The following is a 23519-nucleotide window of genomic DNA, read 5'->3' as shown; positions in this document are numbered from 1 at the left end:
TGTGTGTTCATACACTGTGCTTCACATCACAAAACCAAAATGTTTCTTTTAGGATTAAGTTCAGAACCTATTAAAATCAAAAGAAATACCCTCATTAACATTTAGCAGACTTTGGATCAGGCCTATCCAAAGATTCAGCTGATAATACCAATGCATGCAAGAGATTACAACCAAAGTCTGGTTATCCCTTATAATTATATCCCCCTCATGTTTGTTTTCATTTGTATGCTTTAATATTTTTTTGATATGCACTTAGATTTAGCAGAGCTTTATGACTGCATTAGTTTTTAAATGATTTCTGAGTTTCTACAAATACAAAGGTATAGTAAGTGGCAGGTTTACTGTGATTTTCTGTAAAACAGATGACATCACAGAGTTCTTGTTCAGTTTGTAAATAAACCTGTTAATATAACATGGATTTTAATAAGACAGCAGTAGATCTATACTTGCAGGTTTTCCAGACATTATTTTAAACCAGTTTATAGAATCCAGTATTTATATATACATTCTCTCCCTTAAGAGTCTACATTTCATCCTGGAAGTGGTATGTTGATTTAAAAATTTTCCATAAGATTTCTCTGTCAAATTCAGTCGGACTTCTGCATGAAAGCCTGGACCTCTCATAGACAGCTACGCTGAATCTCTGTTACATGGAATTTTTGTCTTAGTTTCTGCAGCAAAAGATTGCTACGGATCTGTTTCTCATCTGGCTTTTCTTCTAGTAATCTTTGCTCCCACTGTTTTTTTGTAGGCTAGTCTCTATCTTTAGCTACTAGGATTAATATAAAATCAGCAGGTAACGTGCGAGTGTAGGATACCTTTTGAAAATGGGAAAACATCTCTGGAGCACTTAAGACCACATGAGCAGACATACTGCTCAGTATACTGAGATGTTTGGACAAGAACAGTTGAACATGCCATCTCCAGTGGTGACTGAAATTGTTATTAGTCATATTCAGAGAAATAATTCCAGCCCTCATATTGTGTTTTTGCTTTTTGACTATCTAATCCCTTAATAATATATTATGCCTCAGTTGCTGTATGTAAGATAAATAATATGTCTTTAAGTGTAAACTGACACCCAGCAAAGCTATGACTGTGTCTAACAGTACTCATTGTAACAGTAAGGGTTTCCAGTTCTGGGCTAGGACATATGCGTACCTGTTTATCTTCTGCTGTTCAATTTTCACGTAGTATCATCATTTTATCTTAAATAAGATTCCCTGTATTCACTCAATCTGAGTGGATTTTTACAGCAAGGTGCTGTTGACAAAATGGTCTGCCTTCCCTGTGGTTAATGCTACACACAGCAGCAAACTACTAGTAATCAGCTCATTGCATCTGGCTTTCCCACTGAACTTAAGAAATGGCTCCTTCCTCACCCTGACAGTTTCTTGCCTGTAAATTCTCAGAGATTAGAGGAAGGAGGTAAGCAGTGAGCAGAGGGAGCTGACAGAGTAAGAAGCTGCACACCATCCTTTGTCCCTCCATAGTCACACATTAGAGCTAATAAAGAAAATTAGAGACTGGCAATTGTACTACTTATACTACACATTTTACAAACTAACCAGAGAACTAAACTATTTCCAGTTTCATTCTGAGGACAAGCAAGTATCTTGGCTGGATGCTTAGGACACAAGTATACAACTCTGGTGTGTGGTTCAGATTTCTGTCTTCTACAGACTTCTTGCCTAAGTACCTACAGCCAACAATTTTCATTTCTGCTCCAGTGAACTAAATTAATAATTAATGTGTACTTGAGCTGGGGCTGGGTAATCCAATCATATCCCCTGTCAAGTGACTGCTCTAGCAACTAGGCCAAAGTCATGTGAAAACATATGCACACGCACACACACCCTACTCCTTACCTCATCTGGTATATAATTAGTCTGTATAAAGTAGAACGGTTAATTCAAGGTTCTGGAGAAGCAGAAAGTCTCTCACCTGGTGGCTGGAGAAATCACAGAAAAGAGGAGAACAGGAACCAAGAAGACAATTTGAACTCTAATCCCCATAGTGAGAAAGGATGCTGCGATTGATTGCTGGGCTGCAATTGGTGGGCTGCCAGATAAGAAGCAGCAGGAGGGGCAAGTCCTATCCACTCCTTTACTCTCACTCTCCACAAAGTTTCTTTGGGTAAGTTTGTTCTTGAGGAAAGCAACAAGATTAATCACAGAGGTAATATAGGAACGTGAATGAATAAATTATATATCCTGATTTGACTTAAATGTAGGGTAGCTGTATAGCTGCTCAATATTGTCAAGAATTCTACAGTATCTGGATTTCTTCACAGGCAGGCTTTATATTTCTAAGTATCTTTAAGCATCTTAAGAGTAAGGAAGCAAGTTAAACGACAGATTTGAAAATCAGTGGTTTGGATTCAGACATCCCATCATCAGTGACTGCTAGATGACATGTATATGATTATGTTTTTTAGTGATACAGACAGTAAGCTCAACTGTATGATAACATGGGAATAGTACCACATTCCCTGTCATAGGGATATTCAAAGGATAACTGTGCTAAAGATTGTTAAATTTTAGATTTGATAATAAAGGTACCATGTGAGTGCCTACAATGAAGGTGGGAAGGTATGTCTAGCAGAGCCATCTTTGAAGTCCTACTTACACATTATTCTGGATAAAACTGCTTCTAGCAGTTTGTAGCACTAAACCAATATGTGTGTGATTCACTAAGCTGTTCCTGATGGACATTTGGAACTTATTCATGGACATTACTGTCTGCATACCTCAGTGTTTTCTTTTGTGTGTTATTAGGGTAACAGGTTGTTGAACCACATCTGGATTCGATAGAGTTAGAGTAAATCTTGGCTGTTCCATGGTTATCCAGGGTAAAAATGTAATCTATTCCATTGAAACCTACTTCGAAGAATTTGAGTGAAATGAGAGCAGGAGGAGTCACAGGGGGACGGGTCACTCTTTGATGTACAAGTCTTTGAACTGTAACTGTATCTGTTGTCTGTACCCTTTTTACAGATTTCTGGATGCCAGTCCTCTTCAAGAACTGTCCTGATTGTTCCTTTTTCTCATAAGTAAAAAGAAGATAGGCTATCTAGGTAGAAGTTCTATGCAAATATAGAAATACTGCTGTGCAGTTTCCCTGATGTCTACCCTCTCGATCCATCTGTGATTTATTAGGATCATACTAATTTTCCTGTTGAAAGACTCTGTTCTACCTAGAGCAGAACAACACTGAAATTTACTCAATAGTGGTGGGTTTTTTCCTCTGCTGGTTTTTTCATGTATGTTCCAGTTTTCAAGTTATCCATCATAGGCTTTTGGTAAGTTGCCTTAGATTACATGAGTAATCATGTAATCATGTTGCCTGAGTAATCATGTTCTGCTAAATCGGGGTGGGGGTGGTGGTGAGAAAGGTTACCTACTCAACCTTTAATAAAGTTTCAGGAACTGCCAAGTCCAAGCATCTTGTTTAACTAGGATGGATTTAAATGAGTGATAATATCCAGTTACTAACTCAGAGACAATTTGGCAGTCTGAGGCACCATGAGGACTCAGCTACAGCAAGCAAGGCTGTTCTCCACTGAAAAGAATATGTGCTGGTATGCTGCCAAGGTTATTCTAGGGCTGCAGATGGCATCTACAGTTCCCACTGTATAAGCCTGGGTTTAATGCGACTGGTACAGACAGTGTGTAGCTGATGCAGTTTTTTACTGGCATGTGATAATCAAATTTAAGTTTTGTTTTCCCTAAATATTTTAGAAGACACTGATATGCTATGTGTTCCTGCAACATGTCCTGACAGCAGCGTACAGACTTCTTCCCCTTAACATCAGCCTCTTGTGCATATCGGATTACCTTAATAAAAGCCAGTAATAGTGGGTACAGACATGGCATATTTTGCAGGTACATAACAGCATGAGTTGCAATAGGGCATGAGGACTGCCACTGTTTAAAAGGGGCCCTAAAGAGGCAAATACAGTTTGTCTCTCACGTGGCATGGTGTGTTTGTAGAAGTGAAGGAAAGTGCTATAACACATGGGGAGGCAGTAAGACAGTATAGCAGGGTCATGGATAGTCAAAAACAAGGACACTCCAAGCTGGAGGCTCTGCAATCACATGCACAGGGATGTAAACAGCTCAAATTGCTACTGCGTCAGTTGATGTATCCTTGCCTCTAAAAAATAGCCCTGTCGCAAAAATTAGCTACATGGGTGTAACTGTTTGGTGACACTGGATGAGCTGGCATAGCTCAGATGGAAAATATAGCTTTGTTAATACCTACCAACTAAGGGTCTATCCAGAGTAACTTCCAAAGAATATAAAGGGTCTGTCCAAGCAATGTGGAGCTGTTAAGCTATGTAAAACAGTAAGGTGGGGAGAAGTGTGCTGTGTAGAAGCATGTATTTCTTGCTTCAACATGGACTGTTTTATGTGGCTTATTCCAGTTCATGACTATATTTGCAGTCCTAAGATGTTTAGACCATTCTCTTTTAAGCAAATTCTGTACTTCTGGATGCGTTGATACTCACACTTCAGAACTGATCTAGAACATTAGGCTTTATCACTGTATTTTACTAAGTACAGATTGAAACCTAAGTTGCAGAGTGTTAGAGAAAAGCCTTATTTGACACAACAGCAACTGTACAGCCTTTAATGTATGACTGATATGGATTACTGGTCTTCTCTGGTGGGATAAAAGAATTGCTTTTTTAATCAGGAATATGGTTTTAAAAAGCTACTGAGTCTAACTTAGAATTGCTGGTCAAAATATGGTGCTTGTACAGTAGAATTTGGAATGATTTGTAAAAGAACAAGCTATGGGCAGCAGGTACATATCTAAATCAGCTAAGGACTCATGAGATATTTGAAAACTGAATGGGGAATTTCCAAGTCCCTAATTTTGATGTCCAAAAAGGTGAGACTTGCACAGACCTGATAAGAAAGTCAAAACATATGCCATGAACTCAACAATGAAATTGTTAGGCTTTAGTTTTTGTATTCTAGATGCTACTGTGGCTTCACTGTCTTCCAGTGAATTACTCCTGATCTGTATGAGACTGAGAGCAGAGACAGGACTCAAGATTCTCAGTGTAGACTCACGAAGGACAGAAGAATATTTTTTAATCTAACATTGCATCTACAAATATAGATGGATGCAACTGTCTGGCTGGGAACCAGCTCCAGTCCAGAAAACTGCAGAAAAGATGGTGGTATCGGCAAAATAATACTTTCTGCTCAGAGGCTACTCATCTAGGTGCAGGGGGCTGTATGAGCCAGCTGGCTCTTTCTGTTTTGCGCGGAGCTTGGTGCTGTCAGCAGCCATCTGTGGGTATCTCCTGGAGGTAAGGCTGTGCGGGAAAACAGGAGTGGCTGCCTGTGGCCAGCGGGTGCAAGTTACGTTAGAAAGACTGTCCTCAGTCTGTATCCAACTTAGCGTATAAATTGGTAGAGAAACCCTGAATTAAGTTGCCAGCAGTTCTCAGATCGATAGATGGATTCCTTTTGGCTTCAGTTAGCTTTGGATCAGGCTTTCAAGGAAGAAATAGATGACTAAAGTCCTTAACCTGAATTCTCATAGGCACAAGTGGAGAGGCAATCTTTCTTGCAGAGTGGATTGGAAAACCTCTGCTGGCCTTTCAAAGTTCTGTTCTTAAATGCTCACACAAGGCCTGGGTGGCTACAGGCTTAGAGGGCAGCATTGATTGTCTGGACCTGTTTCAAGCAGGGTGTGCTTAATAAGACTGTCATCTTGATATTAAAAAAAAGCCATCAAAGTAAAAGGGAATTGGGGAGATGGGAAGCCAAATGTTTGCAAAACAGGCTGGTTCTTTGAATTTCCCAATCCATTACATAACAAAAATGCATGAACTGTGTGATTAAGAATACTAAGTAGTAAGTACAGAAATCAATTCTGTTTAGTGAGGATTCAAATCCCCTTGAGGCTTTAAAATGTTTTTTAAAGTCTAAAGAGGTGTGTGTGGGGGTGACATCTTTTCTATAAATGCATAGAATTACTAAGCACAGGGGATTTATTTAACCAGGAAACTTACATTATTGAGATTAGACATCTCGTTTTCAAGGTGCTCCTGGAAGATAATGACTCCTATACCCATAATTCACTGTAGACATCAGTTTTGTCTGATAATACATAAATTGGCCTGACGATAGAAGTTAGCAGTTTTCACTCTAAATTGCAGTATAGTGCTAGATAGCAATAAAAAATGTGTGGGCCAGATTCACAGAGTTTCAGGAAAACTATAGAGCAGAGGATTTGGCCCTCCCATTTAGGAAATACACATTTCCTCTTTAGAACAGAGAGGCAGTTTTTCCTTTGATTAAAATATAGCTGCTCTGAAAAAAAATGTAAATCTGGAACAAGGGAAAGAACAATGTGATTATTTATCCTAGAAGGAATCTTAGCTTCAAAGAATGGCTGTATGTTACAATGAATTGTATGGGAAATGCCATGTGCTTTTGTGATGTTGTGTTTAAATGTGATCAGTTAGAAGGAGAAGGTGCATGAAATTCTGATTGCACTGAATTTGATGGGAGTTTTGCCAGTGACTTTAATAGGCACAGACCTTTCCTGGGATTCCAAAACTGTGAAAGCATTTTACTTGCCTGTTTGCTTTTGAGTTATAGAATATTGGCTCTTTGTGTCTTCATTTGCTTGATTTTCTGGGCTGATGTACATGTTATGGCTATTTATACTAAGTGAGCTGAAAATAATCTTTAACTGAGCTAAACTCTGTTGCAAATCCTTGTTGCAAAGGTGTAAAAGCCGCTGTGTTGAATTGATCATTGCATCTGTAAAACTGTCTTTTCAAAAGGAGGAATGGAACATTGCAATTTGGCAGAGGTGAGGGGGTTGTGAGGCTTTTTCCTTAACAATTTTTAATTAGCTGCTGAATATAAAAGGAGGAAATGAAGAAGCTGTCTCTAAATTGAAGGAGATTCTAAAAGAAAAAAAAAATCAATAACGTTTAAAGAATCAGATTTTTAGTTAGTACTTCATGGGTCCTTTCCAAACTGTTAAGTAGATGTAATTTAGAGCCAGTCACTGGAACATTTGATTCAGGAATATCAAATGTTAGTAGCTCTGTCTTAGAGACACTATTGTGTTTGTGGTCTGAAACAGAGCTTTCTACCATTTTGAGTATCTTCAGGGGATGTTCATGATAGAAAATGTTAAACTTGTTTTATAGTAGCAGTTTTCTAGGTTCAGATAGTGGCTTCTCATAGAGCACTTGGTTGTGGGTTGTGGGTCAACAAGGAAAGCATTCTGCACAGAACTGGTTTGTCATCTGCCTATGGTAAGTGAACAGAAGGAGGTGAAATAAGGCAGGGGTTTTATCCAGTGTGCCACCTACATGGTTGCCTTGACATGTTAGAGAATATGTGGTGTATTGTGTAGGTACTTGATGAAAGTAGACACACATTCTCTTTCCAAAGAAATGGGAAAGCCAAGAGAAAGCATCTATCTGACTTAATTTCTGAACCTCCCATTTTCTACCAGGGCAGCTTGTGGACCATAGTAGAAAAGCATGATAAAGCAATAATTTAGCCTTTTATGTGGAGTGAATAGAGAAATGTGATCACTTGGCATATGATTAGTTATATATTTAACAGTCATACAGTATCAGACAGTAGCATTGTTGCTCTTAGTTTTAAATTTGTATGAAGATGCTCAGATGAGAAATAGATGATGATCAGAGGAGTAGATGTACATTTTCATTAAGGATAGATATGCTGTGGGAGGAAGAAAAGAAGGGAGAAGACAATAGGGTTAAGTATTAGTTCCAGATTTACTGAAATGTGCCCAGGTTAGCAACTAATAATTATTTTTCTCTGTCCAGCAAACCAAAGAAATCTGTGAATTGCACAACTCTGCTGGTGACTTGTCCCAGTGACAGATGAAGCTGCACCAGTAGAATGGTTATCATAGGACTGGGAGCCTGGAGCCAAGGCTGAATTGTGAGTACCTGAATCATTTATGCCACGCTAGATTAGGGGTTGCCACTTACTGTGAAAACAGAGCTGAAATACAGCCTCCTGAAAAGGCCAAGGATGACTAGAGATCTCAGCTATGAAGTCTATTCATTCTGCAGGAATAGAAACCTCAATATATGAAAGCCTTGATTTGTGGGCTTTTGTGTGTGTGTGTGTTTGAACTACTTGCAAGGATGTAGAGTCTAAGCATGTAGAAACCATGTAGCAGTGAAGAAAAATAATTAAATGCTAACAGTAGTGTAAGATTAGAGCTAGGAAATGAGGGTTCAAGTGTTTCCTGTTTGGTAAAACTGATTTCTGTACCCTTGTTATAGTGTGGGTTTGCTGTTCTGGTATGCTACTGATGCTGCAAATTGCTCTATTTATACCAGATAAAATGTACATAGATGTCACAACACTGATGTTACCTTCAAATTTGTTCTACTTGTTTACTGGTTTTTAAATTATTAAGCTCAAATTGTTTATACAGACAGCTGTGATATCAAGTGGCATTAAGAACTCTTGATGAGTATTTTATTTATATTATTCACCCTGATCAACCAGTTATAAATTAGAACCTGATGGGTAATCTCATCTATAGTTTAGACCTATCAACAGACTTGACCCTTACAGATGGCTACATCAGTGAATTACCAGAGGTCTAAAATGTTCATTAGAGGAGTCTTAACACTGTAAATACTCAAAAACGTGTAATAAATTTTCAGGCTTTAGTCTTAGGGTTTTAGTGGCTGGCATCCAGAATATTTGCAGCAGTGCTTTGGGATCCCACTTGAAGTCTTCACTGAAGGCTATTTCTTGTAAAGCTATTAGCCATTAGCAGAATGGAAATCAGAATGGGTTAAATTTCTCTGTTTCTCAAGCCGGATATTTGAACTGAATATCTTAAACCTGACTTGAACAACTTTCACTCAGTACTGTCACCATAATGCCTTCGGTATAGATACATGCGGAGAGCTGATACAGCTGGAAACAAAAGGATGAATACACCAGGATATGAAATAAGAGCAGTTGAATGTTGGAGGGCTGCCTTTTGGAGAATGAAGGAAGTCAAACAAGCCACCTGGGGCACACAATCAGGAGGCACGTCTACAGTCTAAACCGGTATGACTCCCAGTTTCAATCTCCAGCTCTGTATTTGCGAAAAGCCTGCCTCCGGTTTTCACATTTTACTTCAATGGAATAGTGCCTAACTCATGAGATTTCAAGCCCAATGTAATGGATTGCACCTGTCCAAACGGTGAAGAAAGAACAACTGAAACAAGAGTTGGCCCAATGCCCTAGAAAGTTTCCACATGGGCATTTATCTCTCTTTACAAAAGGTTGTCTTGTACAGCTCTGTATTTTTGCTTTCCTACAGTTGTTTGCTATATATGCATATGTCTGTAACTGTAGATACAGGCTGCTTTTTATCTTTTAATTTGTTTTTCTTCTTAAATTATTATTTTTCTGCATGTCTACAAATATAAACAAAATGAAAACCGAATAGCTCAGTAGAAGATTTGTGCTTTCTTAGCTACTCTTAGCTAACCCCCTCAAAAGCCACAACCCAAAATCAGTCCAAATGAAAAACCTATCTCCCTGAGTTACTTAGGTGCTGGTTCTTTATTATATCTTGTCATTTTACTAGCTCTTCAGTCTTTCTGGAGTTTTTGGATAGCTGTTACTATAAATAAACATTTAAAAAAAATAAAAATAAAGTAATTCTCCATAGCTGGGACAGGGTGCATTTGATCATTACTTTCATAGTACTTTGCACATGAGGTTTGTGCTGTTATTTCAGTTTTTCCAGCTGGAGAACCTGAGGCACAGGAAGGATAAGAACTTACTCCCTCAGGAGGAAACTAGCAAGTGAGCCACAAAGCAAATGCAAACCCATCTGTGGTAAGCTAGGCCTCTCAGACGTCTATTTTTTATAATCATATTAGGAAAGTGTCACTAGGTGGTAATTGACAAAATCTGTTAGTGTTCCTCAAGTTTGTAGGAGGAGTAAATGAGAAGTCTCTTGTTAATTGGCTTCTAAACAGTAACATTTTTCATGACACTCTTCATACGCAACCCTACTTTTCTAATATGAAACCAGCTTAAAATTATAACTGAAAAGGGGGCCTGGGAAAACTCTTCAAAAAATAATTTTGTATACTTTATAGTAAATAGGAAAAGTGCAAGCTAAAGATCTTTTCCTTTTAAAATCTTAAATCTTATCTGTCCTCTGGTGTTTGTCAGCATGCTTTTGTGTGAAGCTTCTTTGGGTTTTGTTTAGGGTAGAAACTAAGTTATGTTAAAATGTATTTAACCTGCCAAAATACGGACATTTCAAATTCACTGGGGTGCAGGCTCAAACTGCAAAATTACTAGAATGAACTGAAATACTCAGAAGTATGAGCAGTGAAATTGTTGCTTAACAAATATGAAGCTCTGAGGCCAAAGAAAGGAAATCAAGATCTTGGTCATGAAATGACACTACATCTCCATTTGTGGTGAATTTCATGTTATGTCATTGGTACCAACTGCTGCTTGTTCATGTAACCAAATATCATAGCATTCACATAAGAGCTATGGGACATTTATTGTGGGTTGGGAGGCAATATTATTCCAAACCCAGTCTAATTTCAGGTATTTCAGAATCAGAAACAATTCAAGACTCACAGTGCTTTCAACATTATTTCTTCTTCAGACTGTTCTACTCCACTATGGGTGATGGAATTTTGCTGATTTATACCAGTTAGTGATATAGGCTACTGTTTTCCTTTACAATTGCTTATCCCTCATCTGCCTGTCTCTATACACTATAATACCTCTTATTATAACCCATGAATCCCCATTTTTTAATTTCCAAATTTGCCATGTTTTCTAATAGCTAAATCTGCATCATGAAGCAGCCAGTATGTCAGATAAAAGATACCAGTTTGGTAATTATTCATTAGTGTACAGACCCAGGGTGTGAGGGTTTAGTTTTTTCTTTCTTTCTTTCTTTCTTTCTTTCTTTCTTTCTTTCTTTCTTTCTTTCTTTCTTTCTTTCTTTCTTTCTTTCTTTCTTTCTTTCTTTCTTTCTTTCTTTCTTTCTTTCTTTCTTTCTTTCTTTCTTTCTCTTTCTTTCTTTCTTTCTTTCTTTCTTTCTCTTTCTTTCTTTCTTTCTTTCTTTCTTTCTTTCTTTCTTTCTTTCTTTCTTTCTTTCTTTCTTTCTTTCTTTCTTTCTTTCTTTCTTTCTTTCTTTCTTTCTTTCTTTTCTTTCTTTCCTTCCTTCCTTCCTTCCTTCCTTCCTTCCTTCCTTCCTTCCTTCCTTCCTTCCTTCCTTCCTTCCTTCCTTCCTTCCTTCCTTCCTTCCTTCCTTCCTTCCTTCCTTCCTTCTTATTGTGCCTCACAAATTTATTTTCCAAGGTTCCTTCCTTCCTTCCATTTAAAATGTAGTCAACAATAGTTACTGAATTTTCTAAATTAATTAATCTGTATAGAAAATCATCATTTTTGAAGAATTTCTGTGTGTCTTTTGATAATCTGAGTGAACTGAGAGGATTTGCCTTGAAGTTAGCTGTATGTTCCAGTGGTTTTAGGCAGAAAGATTTCTATTTCTATTAGATGATAAACTAAATGGAAACAATAGCCTGCAAGAGAGCATTTCCCGTCTATCATAATCATTCATAAACAAATCATTTTGTTTTGTTGGTAAACATTGTTTTTTAATTCAGAAAACAGTTTGTACTGGCCTGGGGAAGCCTGTCTCATTTGATAATGGGCTCTGAATCCAGTGGATTATAGCAGGGATTTTATCTTGCAGTAATCTCCAGGGAGAAATGTACAAACAGCTGGGAGAGCAAGGAGGAGCTGCATTGTGCAGCGGGAGTTTGTGGAGCAGAATTTTGGGGTGCTGGAGTGGATCTCAATACCAACATGAATCTTTTCTGTTTTTCTCTGGTAAGTGTACACACACATGTTTTCGTTTAGTGGGTTGCTGAGTTGATAAACTGAACTGGTGGGTGTGTTTGGATGGAAGAAAATCAAGGTGTTATATCATAAACTGTGCAAGGGTTGTGTAACAACAGTGAGTCTCTCTAGCATAGACAAAGGAGAATTTGTGTATGAGAAGTTGCACATAGCAAAATATGATTCAGTAAAACTAAGATTAAGCAAAAAGCATATAACAAATGTACTGTGCACTATCTGTAACTATTACAAAAACATGCAGATTTAAACGTGCGGCATTTGACCCCAACACAGTGAAACGCCTCATATGCATGTTAAAACCACTAAATATATGTATGCTATAAATTGCTTTAAACTTTTTTTTTTTTTTTGAGGTAATAGTATCTGATTTACTTCTTAAGTAGTTTGGGATAACTGCTAGAACTTTTCAAGCATTAGTTTTCTAATAGCCAAGACATAGTCATCAAGACTAATCCAGTCATATGGCAATATTTACTCACAGTCAGAGGAGTTGATTTAAGACCCACTTCAGTTGTTGTTTGTTTTTTTTTTTTGTTTTTTTTTTTTAATCTTCTCTTTTCTTTTTGTTTGCTTTTTCCTCTTTCCCCAAGACAACTGGTCAGAATGAACAGGTAAATCAGGATAGGAAATCCATGGAAACTGTTTCTGTTTTCAAAGCTTAACCATCTGCCAATACCAATGCTCAGTATTAGTAATGGTAATTAGATGAGTATATTTGTTGTATTTACACAGCACAGTAGATCCATTTGCCCATTTTTCATCTTTTGTCCAGATGTTAAGTGTATCTTCCCCATATGTTTAGAAAGAACAATAAAAATCAATATTCAAACTGCACTGACATGAATTCAAATAGGGGAGCTGCTTTGTGTAAACTGTTGTTCCTGATTGCTAATGCTGTCTTAGTGCAGAGTACTGGTATTTTCCAGATCATAACAATTAAAGGCTGTTTTGGAGTACTTAAAGTAAAATGCAGTGGTATTTTAGGATTCTGTGACAAGAGTCACTCATAAAAAATAATTGCCTGGGAATTCAGTGACACTTTTGATCGTAGTTTAATGTGAATACCTATGTATTTGTTCAAAGTTAACAATGGCTTTGTGGTACATTCTGTAACAGCTTGAAAATACTAATTTCTGAAGTTCTTTGGGACAGAACTGTTCTATCAATATTTTATTGTTCCATTGGGGCAGCTTCTTACTTTCTATCTGGTTAACTTTTTAAAAAAGCATTGAGCTTTGTATCAGTTGAGAAATCAGCATTTAGACAAAATGTGAGCTAGGTTATGTGTGAGAGTAGGTCAAGCTGCAGTTTCTCTGCTACACTGGGTATGCAGCAGCTGGAGTTTCTGTGAGAAAGATAATGACTGAAGTGAAAATGAATGGTTTAGACAAGTGAAAGCTAGTGCCGTGATAGTTTCTGTAATGAAATAATTAGTTCTGGTTAAAGATTGCAGCTAAGAAGATAACCTCTGTTCTTTACAAGCTTTCCAATGGAGCCAATTCTGTCTGCTTTGCTAATCTTTCAAACACCTAGCAAAACACCTCACAAGTTACCAATATCTAAAGAGAATTCATATGTCACTAATATATTTCACAAAACTCAGAACCCTGTGCAGTCCTCCCTATACATGTGACACACTGCAGTTGCTTTCTGTAATCAGATTGTCTAGCCTGGAAACGAGCTAGTATCCAAATACGTACACTAGCTACTTCTACTCTGTTGGCCTGTGATTGTGAAAAGGCTGGCAACAAGGTGGTTGAAGTATCAATATAAGGGTATTTTTCTCTTTGAGAGAGTCAGGTCAGAAATAATGCACAGCAACAAACCACTGGGTTTTTAAGACAACTTTTAAAGACACCAGAGGAGCCAGTTCCTTAGTAGAGGCAAATAGCCACTGATGACTAGAAATCACTGCTGATTTACATCAAGTGAACATCTGGAGTAACTGCTAAACCTGAAACTATGGAAAAGAAGTTTAGACTATCGGCAGACAGAATGAAAAGAGCTGTTTTATTTTCCTCATGTAGAGTGACTGACAAGATTTCAGTCTGCAATGAATGCTTGCCTGTTTGTACATGTGTGTGAACATATGCATATATTTTTAAACTACATTGCTTTATAGCTCAGACAATAGTTTTCTACCCTATGGAGTATACTGGATGAAGTAAGCTACAGCTGGAGGGAATGACAAGAATATTCTGTTTAAAAACAGAGTAGAACTTGACTTCTGGCTTATCCAAGGTGGTGGAACCCTACAGTAGTTAAAGGGACATCAGTCTATGCTGTCAGAGTTGATTCTCTGTGGGTTTGCTTTCATACATAAACCTGATACATATATTTAGCCTAAGAAACACAGTGTTATGGGCCGGTCTAGCAAATGGTGACATGGAGGTTGAAGACACTCAAGATTCACAAGATGGTTGTAAAGGCTTTGGAGACTGCACTCTGCCCTTCCCAGGGAAGCAGATAGAAATTACTCCAATCTGTTGCCACCTGGGAGCCCTCTGATCTCCTAATATGAGTGTTCCAGTGGGGAGTGCTTCCCCAGCAGTACATTTGCATCCTGAGCTAACTTCAGAATTATTTGGTTTCTCAACTGAGATTAATTTTGCATCAGACTCACTGCCATGATCTCAAGGGATTTGCAGGCAAATTAGGTTTGCCTTCAAAACCTTGTGTCCCTTCTTCATTTGCAAACTGATCAAAAAGATAAATGTCCCTTCTTTTGTAGACCTTTTAAAAGGTCAGTCTTAGACCCTGAATTTGCAGTGCCTTTTTCATTTTATGGTCCTTTACATGTCAGACAATTAAATCAGAACAATACTGTTTGTATTATGGACAATATACAGAGAAGTGCCCAAATCAAGCACTGCAAGAAATGAATTGCAAGAAATTATGTCTCCAAACAATCTATTTTAATACCCTGCCTAATAAATGGCAGTATCCTAAAAATCTGAGAAATAAAAGATATTATTGAATCATCAATCTTTTAGTTAAGGTAGAATATTATTCTTACATTATTTTCCTAAATCAATTCTCCAATATTGAGGACATACACATTGGGATTAGCACCAATTCACCTGGAACACTACCAGTTAATCCTGTCCTGAGGTATTGTCTTTTCCGAGAGGGTATACTTTTACTGGTTTGGTAGCATTTACTCCTGGAAACAGCATAAGTGTTTCCTTAGATGGGGTCATCTTTGAACACAAATGTACCCTTAGCCCAAATTACAGGCTTTTCAGATATTTCTCTACAGAGGCTTCTTTTCATGAAGTTCACACCTTCAGGAACATGTCCAGGAGTTGAGCCTCCTTGGCACACAAGCTCCTGTGTCTGTTCTAGCAAACCCTCCAAAACAAGGCAGCTGCAAGCAACCTGCCTGTTAAGTGTAGTTTTGATGGTGTTTTAACAACTGTGCCAAGGAGTCATTTGGATGTGTGTTAGTTAACATAAGACAAGTAGGGCCCAGGGACTGTTCGGGCAGGGGACACCAGTGCAGATGATGACATTGCGGCACCCTGGTTCATTCTCGTCCATCATTTCATTTACTAAGAGAGATGCAGGCAGATGTATTTCTGTTTCAAAGAAAAACTGAACTTCAGTGCAGTCTCCATAAGAAAGTGGATGTGAGGGACATGAAAGACTTCCTTACACAAGCCAATACTTAAAGCCTAAATCCTACCTTATTTGGCAGTGATGATGGCATTAGTAATGGAAATAATGAAGACAGTGAAAAATTTTGGCTTTGGCACAAGGTGCCGACATCTTGTGTATCAGAAACCTGTGTAAGAAAGGCAGTAGAGAAAGGATACAATACTCCTAACGGCAGGATTGCTCAGATCAGTTATTCGAGTACTGATCTTAGGGTTTAAGCCAAAAAAGATCCCTTGCATTTGTCTATTTCTTTTCCATATCATAGCTTGCTAACCACCACTTTTGCTAGTAAAACGTAAAGTTAAGTACCGAGTGAAAGTCTAATCATCTTAGTGATTTGCAGTAGCATTGAACTAGTTGTGTATTTTATCTTGATAGTTGGTTTAAAGATGTGCTGACAGCACAATGTAAAATCTGTTACATCTAGTGTTATAAAATGAAGCAGCACTTGGCACTAAAAACTAATGTTTCTGTGGTGCAAGATGCAGAGAAAATAAGTATTAATAAAAGTGGTGTAATAGATAAATTATTAGATGGAGCCTCTATATGGGAAAGAAACCACAGAGTAAATAGAAAGATGCTAATGCTGCTACGGCTATTGGGACATGATGTTACTTAGAAATGGATTTAACTCAAAAATATTTTAACAAGGAAGGATTACCTGAATGTGGTGTCATGGTTTGAGCCCAGAGGGAAACTGAGCACCATGCAGTCACTTACTCACCCTTCCACCCCCAGTGCTGGGAAGGAGAAAATGAAAGAAAAGACTCAGGAATCAAGATAAGGACAAGACAGGGTGACTCACACATTACAGTTGCGGGCAAAAGTCAGAGTCATTAGGGGACAGAAAAAGAATATCAATTTAATTCAAGCACTAACAAAACCAACACTTAACAGACAGAGTAGGACATTGAGAAGCCTTACCACATCTTAAAAACATGTTTCCACCTACCTCTCCCTTTTTCCTGGGCTCAGTTTTGTTCCCAGTATCTCTACCTCCTTTCCCAGCAGTCTAGGGTGAGGGAATGGGGGGTGCAGACAGTGGACCACTTCTTCCTCAAAGTGGAGAGGGAAGCAGTCTTCTGCATTCTTCCCCCTGCTCCACATCGTTTCCCTCTCATGGGAGACAGTCCTCCACAAAATTTCTCCATTGTGAGTCCTCCCCATGGGCTGCAGCTCTTTCCAAGATGCTGTGGTGTAGGTCAGTCCCACATATTGCAGCCCTCCCAGCACTGAACTACAACAGCGGGGGTTTCTTCTTCCCATAGAGAACCACCCTTATTCGGGCACAGCTGCCAGTTCCAGTGTGGGGTACTTCACAGGCCACAGGCGAAACTCTGCTCCACCAGTGACCTCCATGGATGGCAGGGGGGTGGCTCTGCCACCTCACCATGAGATACAAGGGGGTTCTCTGCTTCAGTGCACCTCCCCCCTTCCTCCTCCTTCCTTCCACTGACCTCAGTGTTCACACAGGTGTCCTTCTTGTAACCCCTCCTCACAAGTCCCAATCCCCTCACGGATTCCCCTTCTTAAATACATTACCGCAGAGGCACGGCCACCATCGCTAATTGGCACAGGCTTGGCCAGAGGTAGGTCCAACTTGAAGCTGGGGGAGCTTTCAAGAAGCTTCTCACAAGGGGACATCACTGTAGCTCCCTCCCCTGCTACCAAAAACCCCTGCCACACAAATCCAGCACATGTAGAAAGACCATCCTCTAAAGTGTAGTGTGGCTCTAAGAGATCTTAGTGCCTGGGCTTTGTTGTGCTTCCCATGTAATCACCTTCATATACTTGTCATTTTAGCTAGATTGTTATCACCCCACAATACACAGGAGTTCACTTTCAAACACTGAGCTGGAGAATGGCCTGACTGCATTTCTAAACGCTCCTCTTTTTGTCTTATGATCGATCTAGTCTCTCCATGCCATGATAATATCAGGCAAAGAAAAGAGCTACAGACAATTATGTTCTTCTAGATCTGAATTGGATCTTTTCTCCCATAAAACTCCTGATGCGAAGGGCTACAAAAGGCTTTCTCATCCCATGTAGGAGAAAAGAGATGTACTAACTACTCCAGAATTAAGTTAATGTATTTTTCTGTTATCTCTCATATTGCTCTGTGATGTTTAGTGTGCTCAGGACTACTAAAAGACTTGACATATGAAATGGAAAACTTTACTGACATTGTGTTTTTTGGTATAGATGTAGACCTAACTTTAAAAAAAAAATTAAAAAGAAAGCAAGAAAAATTCAATTTTAGTTAAATACTTCAGGTTGCCCTGAAATAATTATTTTTTTCAATATTTCCCACCTACAAGGAAAATATATTCCAACAAGGTATAAAACCAGTCAGCAAAGAAAACTCTTTTGTAAACTGAAGGTGCACTTTCTCTTTCTTGGGTGCTCTCTTTCTCACTCTTTTGTGCTTTCTTGTGCATGTTTTCTTTCCTGAATTCATTTTCTGGATGGTCATCTGTTGCACCCACTCTCTCTTGAGCATGTGCTCACTCTTTCTTATGCCTGTGCTTACTCGAGCCTAGTCTCTCATGCACACTTGCTCATTTTTGTTCCCTCACTCTTCCCCAGACCTTTGCCCTTTCTTGAGCCCACCCTTTCTTTTTCCCTTGTGCTTGCTCTTTCTATTGCTCAAGCTCTCTCATTCTCATGCTCTCTTTTTGTTGGTGCTCTCTTTCTCTCATGCTGTTTCTCATGACCCTTCTGAGTTGCACTCTCACTTTCTATCTCTCTTTCTTTCCCTTTCTCACATACACTCTGCCTTGCTCATGCTTTAGTTCTTTCTCACATTGTTGCACACACTTGCTCTCTTGCACATGCTCATGCCTTCATGTGCCCGCTCCCTTTCTCCTGCACAATGTTTCTCACACCTTCACACTCATTCTTTCTCACATGAGCTTTATCTCTCTCCCTTTCATGCTCACTCTTTCTCTCTTGCCCTCTCATTCCCATTCTCATTCTCTTTATCTCTCACATGAACTTGCTCTTTCTCCCATACTTGCTCTTTCTTGCACATGGTCACAATCTTTCTAATGCCCACTGTTTCTAATGCCCACTGCTCCTTCTCATGACCAGTCTCTCTTTCTCAGTCCCCTTCTTTCACTGGTCTCATGTCTGTATGAGCTTTTTCACTCCTCTTTCTTGTTGCTTTGCACCCTTTCTTGTGATTTTGTTCTCAGTCTTTATCACACCCTCACTTTACTACACATGCTTTCTTTTTCTCCTGACACATCTTTCTTTCCTGCACACGTATGCACATGATTTCTTTCCCTTTCTCTCCTTTTCTCTCTCTTCACCTTCTGCTCTCTCCTCTTCTTTCTCTCCTCCTCTGGTCCCACCTTCTATCTCTCTTTCAAACATCCGTTCTTGCATGAACATGCTCACTTTTTCTCACATGCTGGTGCACCTGCTCCATGTCTCATGCCCTTGCTGTCATCACAATTTCATGTCCTTTCTTGTGACCTTGTGCTCTTTCTCACATATCCATGCTGGGATTCTTTCATGAGCTTTTTCTTGTGCTCTCTCACTTCCTTTGTGTCATCTCTTTTTCTCACACACTGTCCGCTTCTTGAGCGCTTTTTTTCCTTGAAAGCTCTCTCTCCCCCTCTTCACTCTTTCTCTATCTAGTTCTTTCTTTTTCTTACTCTTGCTCTCTCAGTTTCTCATTCTCACATGCAATCTCTCACTCTTGCATCCCCTCCCTTTCTTGCACCCTTACTCCCTTCCTTATGCCCTTTCTCATGCCCCCACCCCATTTCTTGCAACCTTGTGACCTTTCTTGTGACCCTGCTCTTGTGTTTTCTCATGCCCTTGCTTGCAATTACTCATGCCACCTCTCTCCTCATACAGTCTTTCCACCACACTCTCTTTATTCATATGCTCTCTCTCCCCCTTTCTTGAGCACTTACTTCCTCACTCACTCTTTATCTCTTTTCTCTTCTCTCTTCCCCTTTCTCTGTCTCTTATGCTCACCCTCTTGTACATGCTTCTTTTCTCACATTTTGACACCTTCTCCTGCAGCTTATCACAACACTGTGTCTTTTCTTGCAACCTTATGTAATTTCTCACAACCTCACACCCTAACAAGCTCACAATCCTTTCTTTCAACCTCACATTCAGTCTTCCTCACAATCTCATGCTTGTTTTCTCAGGCACATGCTATTTCTTGCTCTGTGCTTTTCTTTCACTTTCCACCTCTCTCATGCGTGTTCTCACTCTCTCTGTTTATTGTTCTCTCCCTCCTTCCTTTTCTTGCTTGCTCACACCCTTATTATCTTTCTTCTGTGCTGCCTTTTTTTCTATATGCTCATGCTTTCTTGTGCACTCCCTTTGTCAAGCGCTCACTTTCTCAAGGTCTCACTTTCTCAAGTGGTCACTTTTTTTTCTCACTTGCATTTTCTCACATATTCACACACATTGCACCCTTGCCCCCACTTTCTCTTGTGTCTGCCTTTTCCCCACCCTCACGCTCAGTCTATAGATCTCTCTCTCCATTTCTCCCTCCTGTTTTCTCTCTCTCCTCCTGTCTCATCTCTCTCCTTCTCCCTCTTTCCGTTGTGCACTCTCCTGTGCATTATCACTTCTCATGTGAGTTTGTTCTCATGCCCTCATGCCCTTTCTCTCGACTTTGTGCTATTTCATAGAATCATAGAATCATTTAGGTTGGAAAAGACCTCTAAGACCATCGAGTCCAACCATAAACCTAAGACTATCAACTCCACCACTAAACCATGTCCCTACACAGTCTTTTAAGTACCTCCAGGGATGGTGACTCAATCACTTCCCTGGGCAGCCTGTTCCAATGCTTGATAGCTCTTTTAGTGAAGAAATTTTTCCTAATATCCAACCTAAACTTCCCCTGGTGCAACTCAAGGCCATTTCCTCTTGCCCTATTGCTTGTTACTTGGGAAAAGAGACCGACACCCACCTCACTACAACCTCCTTTCAGGTAGCTGTAGAGGGCGATGAGGTCTCCCCTCAGCCTCCTCTTCTCCAGACTAAACAACCCCAGTTCCCTCAGCCACTCCTCGTAAGACTTGAGCTCCAGACCCTTCACCAGCTTCATTACTCTTCTTTGGACATTCTCCAGCACCTCAAGGTCTTTCCTGTAGTGAGGGGCCCAAAACTGAACACAGTATTTGAGGTATGACCTCACCAGTGCTGAGTACAGGGGGATGATCACTTCCCTATTCCTGCTAGTCACATTATTTCTGGTGCAAACTATTGTGCCCTTTCTTGCAAACTCATGCTTGTTCTTTGTTACCCACTCACACTAGCTTTCTCACATGCACTTCCTCTCTTGTGCCATCTGTTTCCCATGTTCTCTTTGTTTCTTGCTCCTCTCCCCCCTTCTTCTTGGATGTTCTCTCCAACTATCCCTCCCTCCATCTCTTTAACTTTCTTCTTTGTGCACCCTTGCTTTATCTTGCAAGAGATCATATTAATTCTTGTGGCCACTCTATTTCTCACATCCACACTTTTCTTGAGGGATCCTCACCTCTCTCTGTGTCTCCCTCCACTCTATCTAGCTCTTTTTCTCTCACATGCATGCTCTCAACCTGTTCTCTTTCTTGTGTCCTTACTCTCTTTCTGACAACCCCCATTGCCATGACCTCACCACCTTTCTTGTTTCCTCAGAGCTTTTGTCCTTGTTCTTTCTCATGCTCTCACACTCATTTTCTCATGTGTGCTTTCTGTCCTGCCATGCTCGCTCTCTTGGTTTCTGGTGCAGTCCCTTTCCCAATCTCTTTTTGAGCTTTGTCTCCCCACCACTCACTCCAGCCCCATCTCTCCCTCTTTCTTCCTCTTACCCCTCATTCTTTCTCATTCTTGCTCTGTTTCAGACACAATCTCTTTCTTGTCATCTCTCTCACACACTCAAACTTTCCTGCACACTTGCTCTTTCTCATGTTAGATCTCTTCCCTGTGCCCTCACACATACATCTTGGTTTGCCTGCTCTTTCTTGTATATCCTGCTCTTTCACTATTTGCTCCTCTTTTTATGACCTCACTCTTTGTTGCACCCTCGTGCCCTTTCTCATACCTTCGCTCTCTTTCTTGAGAATTCACAGTCACTCATTCTCATGACCTCATGCTCACTTTCTTGCACTTTCTCTTCTTTCTTGAGAGCTCTTTCTCACAAGCGTTCCTTTTCTACCTTGCACACTCACCATTTCTCACATGTGTACTCTCTCTCACAAACAGTCCTGCTCTTTCTCGTGCTCACTTCCATAGTCACCTTCTGTCTTGAGGTTTTGCACCCTCTCTTGCACCATCTCCCCCATTCTCTCATGCCCTTTCTCACAACCTCACTCTCACCATTTCTCGCCTGCAAGCACACTTTTTTGCACAAGCTTTCTTGCACAATCTCTCTTTCACGTGTCATTTCTCACACGCACTGTCTCTGCACTATTCACATGATCTCTCCCCCTTTCTAAACTGTCTTATGATCTCTCCCACTATTTCCCTCTTCCTCTTCCTCATTCTTCCTCTCCCTCTCTCTTGCTCTTCTACTCTCTATTTCTCCTATTTTTCTCTCGTGGGCACTCTCCCAACTACACTTATGCTGTTGTTCCTGCTCTTTTTCTCAGGCCAGCATATCCTTTCTTGTGCCAGTTTTTCCTTTCTAACTCTGTGTGCTCTTTCTTGTGACCTCACACCCTTTCTTGCACCCTTGCACTGTTTTTCTCACGCCCTCATGCTTGCTTCCTTGTGCCTGCTTTTTCTTTTGCATGCCATCTTTTCACAGCACTCTCACATTCTCTCTCTTCCTCCCTCTTTCTTGCACTCTCTTGTTTTTCTCTCACATGTGTACTTTCTTGCACCCTTGCTCACATATGCTTGCACTTTTTTTGTGCACTTCCTTTCTCATGCTCTTGCCTTTCTTGTGTTCTTGCTCTTGCCTGTGTGCTTGCTTTCTTGTGCTGTCATGGTCTTTCCCTCAACCCCACCCTTTATGGCACTCACCCTTTTGTGTGCCCTCATGCTTGCTCTTTCTCACATGAGCGTTCTTTTTTATGAGCCTACCCTGTCATGTGTGGTTACGCTCTTCTTCACTCGCATTTGCTTTCTCATTCTCTCTCTCATGGACTTTCTCACATGCTCACTTTTTCTTGCATGCAGTCATACTTTCTCATGTTCTCTCCTTTCCTCATGCCCTTGATTTTTCTCACACCCTCACTTTCTTGTGCCCTCACACCCTTCCTCACAACCTTGTACTTGATCTTTTTCACCTCCTCATGCTTGCTTTCTCACTCCATCTCTCTGCCCCCACCCCATACCCTCTTGTGCTGTCTCACTCTATTTCTTGTGCATTCCCTTTCTGGAGTACTCCTGCTTTCTTGTGGCTTTGCTTCTTTTGTGCTCTCCCTCTTTCTAACATCCTCATTATCCCTTGCATATGCTTGCTGTTTCTCATGCAATCACATTCTCACATGCTTATGTTCTTTATCCTACTTTGTGCCTCCCCTTTCTGTATCCCCACACCACCCCTTTCCATGCCCTCACACTCAATGTTTCTCACGTGGGCTTTCTTTCTCATGCACTCTTTCTCTCCCCTGTCCTTTAGCACTCTTCGTCGCATGCTCTTTCTCTCTCTTGATCATGCCTTCCCTCTTTCTTTTTCACTCTTTCTTGCTTTATTTAGCTTTTGATCTTTCTTTTTTAATTGCTCCTCTCTCCCCCTCTCTCCTTCCCTCTCTGTCATGTTCACACTATCTTCTCATTCATTCTGACTTTCCCTTGCACACTTGCTCTTTCTGGATATCGGTATGCTCTTTCTCATGCCCACTCATTTTCTTACTCTCTTTCTTTTTCCCAGTCTCTTTGTTGCACCTTCACTCTCCTTCTCACAACCTTACACTCTTTCTTGTGAATTTCTGGACTTTCCTGTAACCGTGCACTTGCCCTTTCCCA

General features: G+C 40.0%; 1 protein-coding gene across 3 annotated transcripts in view; it reads left to right on the top strand.

The window, feature by feature from the left end:
* The first annotated feature begins 8935 nt into the window (after nt 1–8935).
* Nucleotides 8936–23519, top strand: part of SAMSN1 (SAM domain, SH3 domain and nuclear localization signals 1) — a 97859-nt gene continuing 83275 nt past the window's right edge. Inside the window, exons 1-2 of one of the 3 annotated variants that reach the window (XM_074901897.1) lie at nt 8936–9092; nt 11767–11903. In XM_074901897.1, coding sequence (XP_074757998.1) covers nt 11880–11903 — 24 coding nt within the window. In that variant the 5' untranslated portion in view covers nt 8936–9092; nt 11767–11879. The remainder of the gene's footprint in view (nt 9093–11766; nt 11904–23519) is intronic. The other 2 variants (XM_074901905.1, XM_074901925.1) reach the window with 2 other exon arrangements.

Source organism: Athene noctua, chromosome 1, assembly GCF_965140245.1.
Source record: "Athene noctua chromosome 1, bAthNoc1.hap1.1, whole genome shotgun sequence".
NCBI lineage: Eukaryota > Metazoa > Chordata > Aves > Strigiformes > Strigidae > Athene > Athene noctua.
The sequence above is the reverse complement of the archived record's forward strand: the minus strand, read 5'-3'. Positions and strand labels throughout refer to the sequence as shown.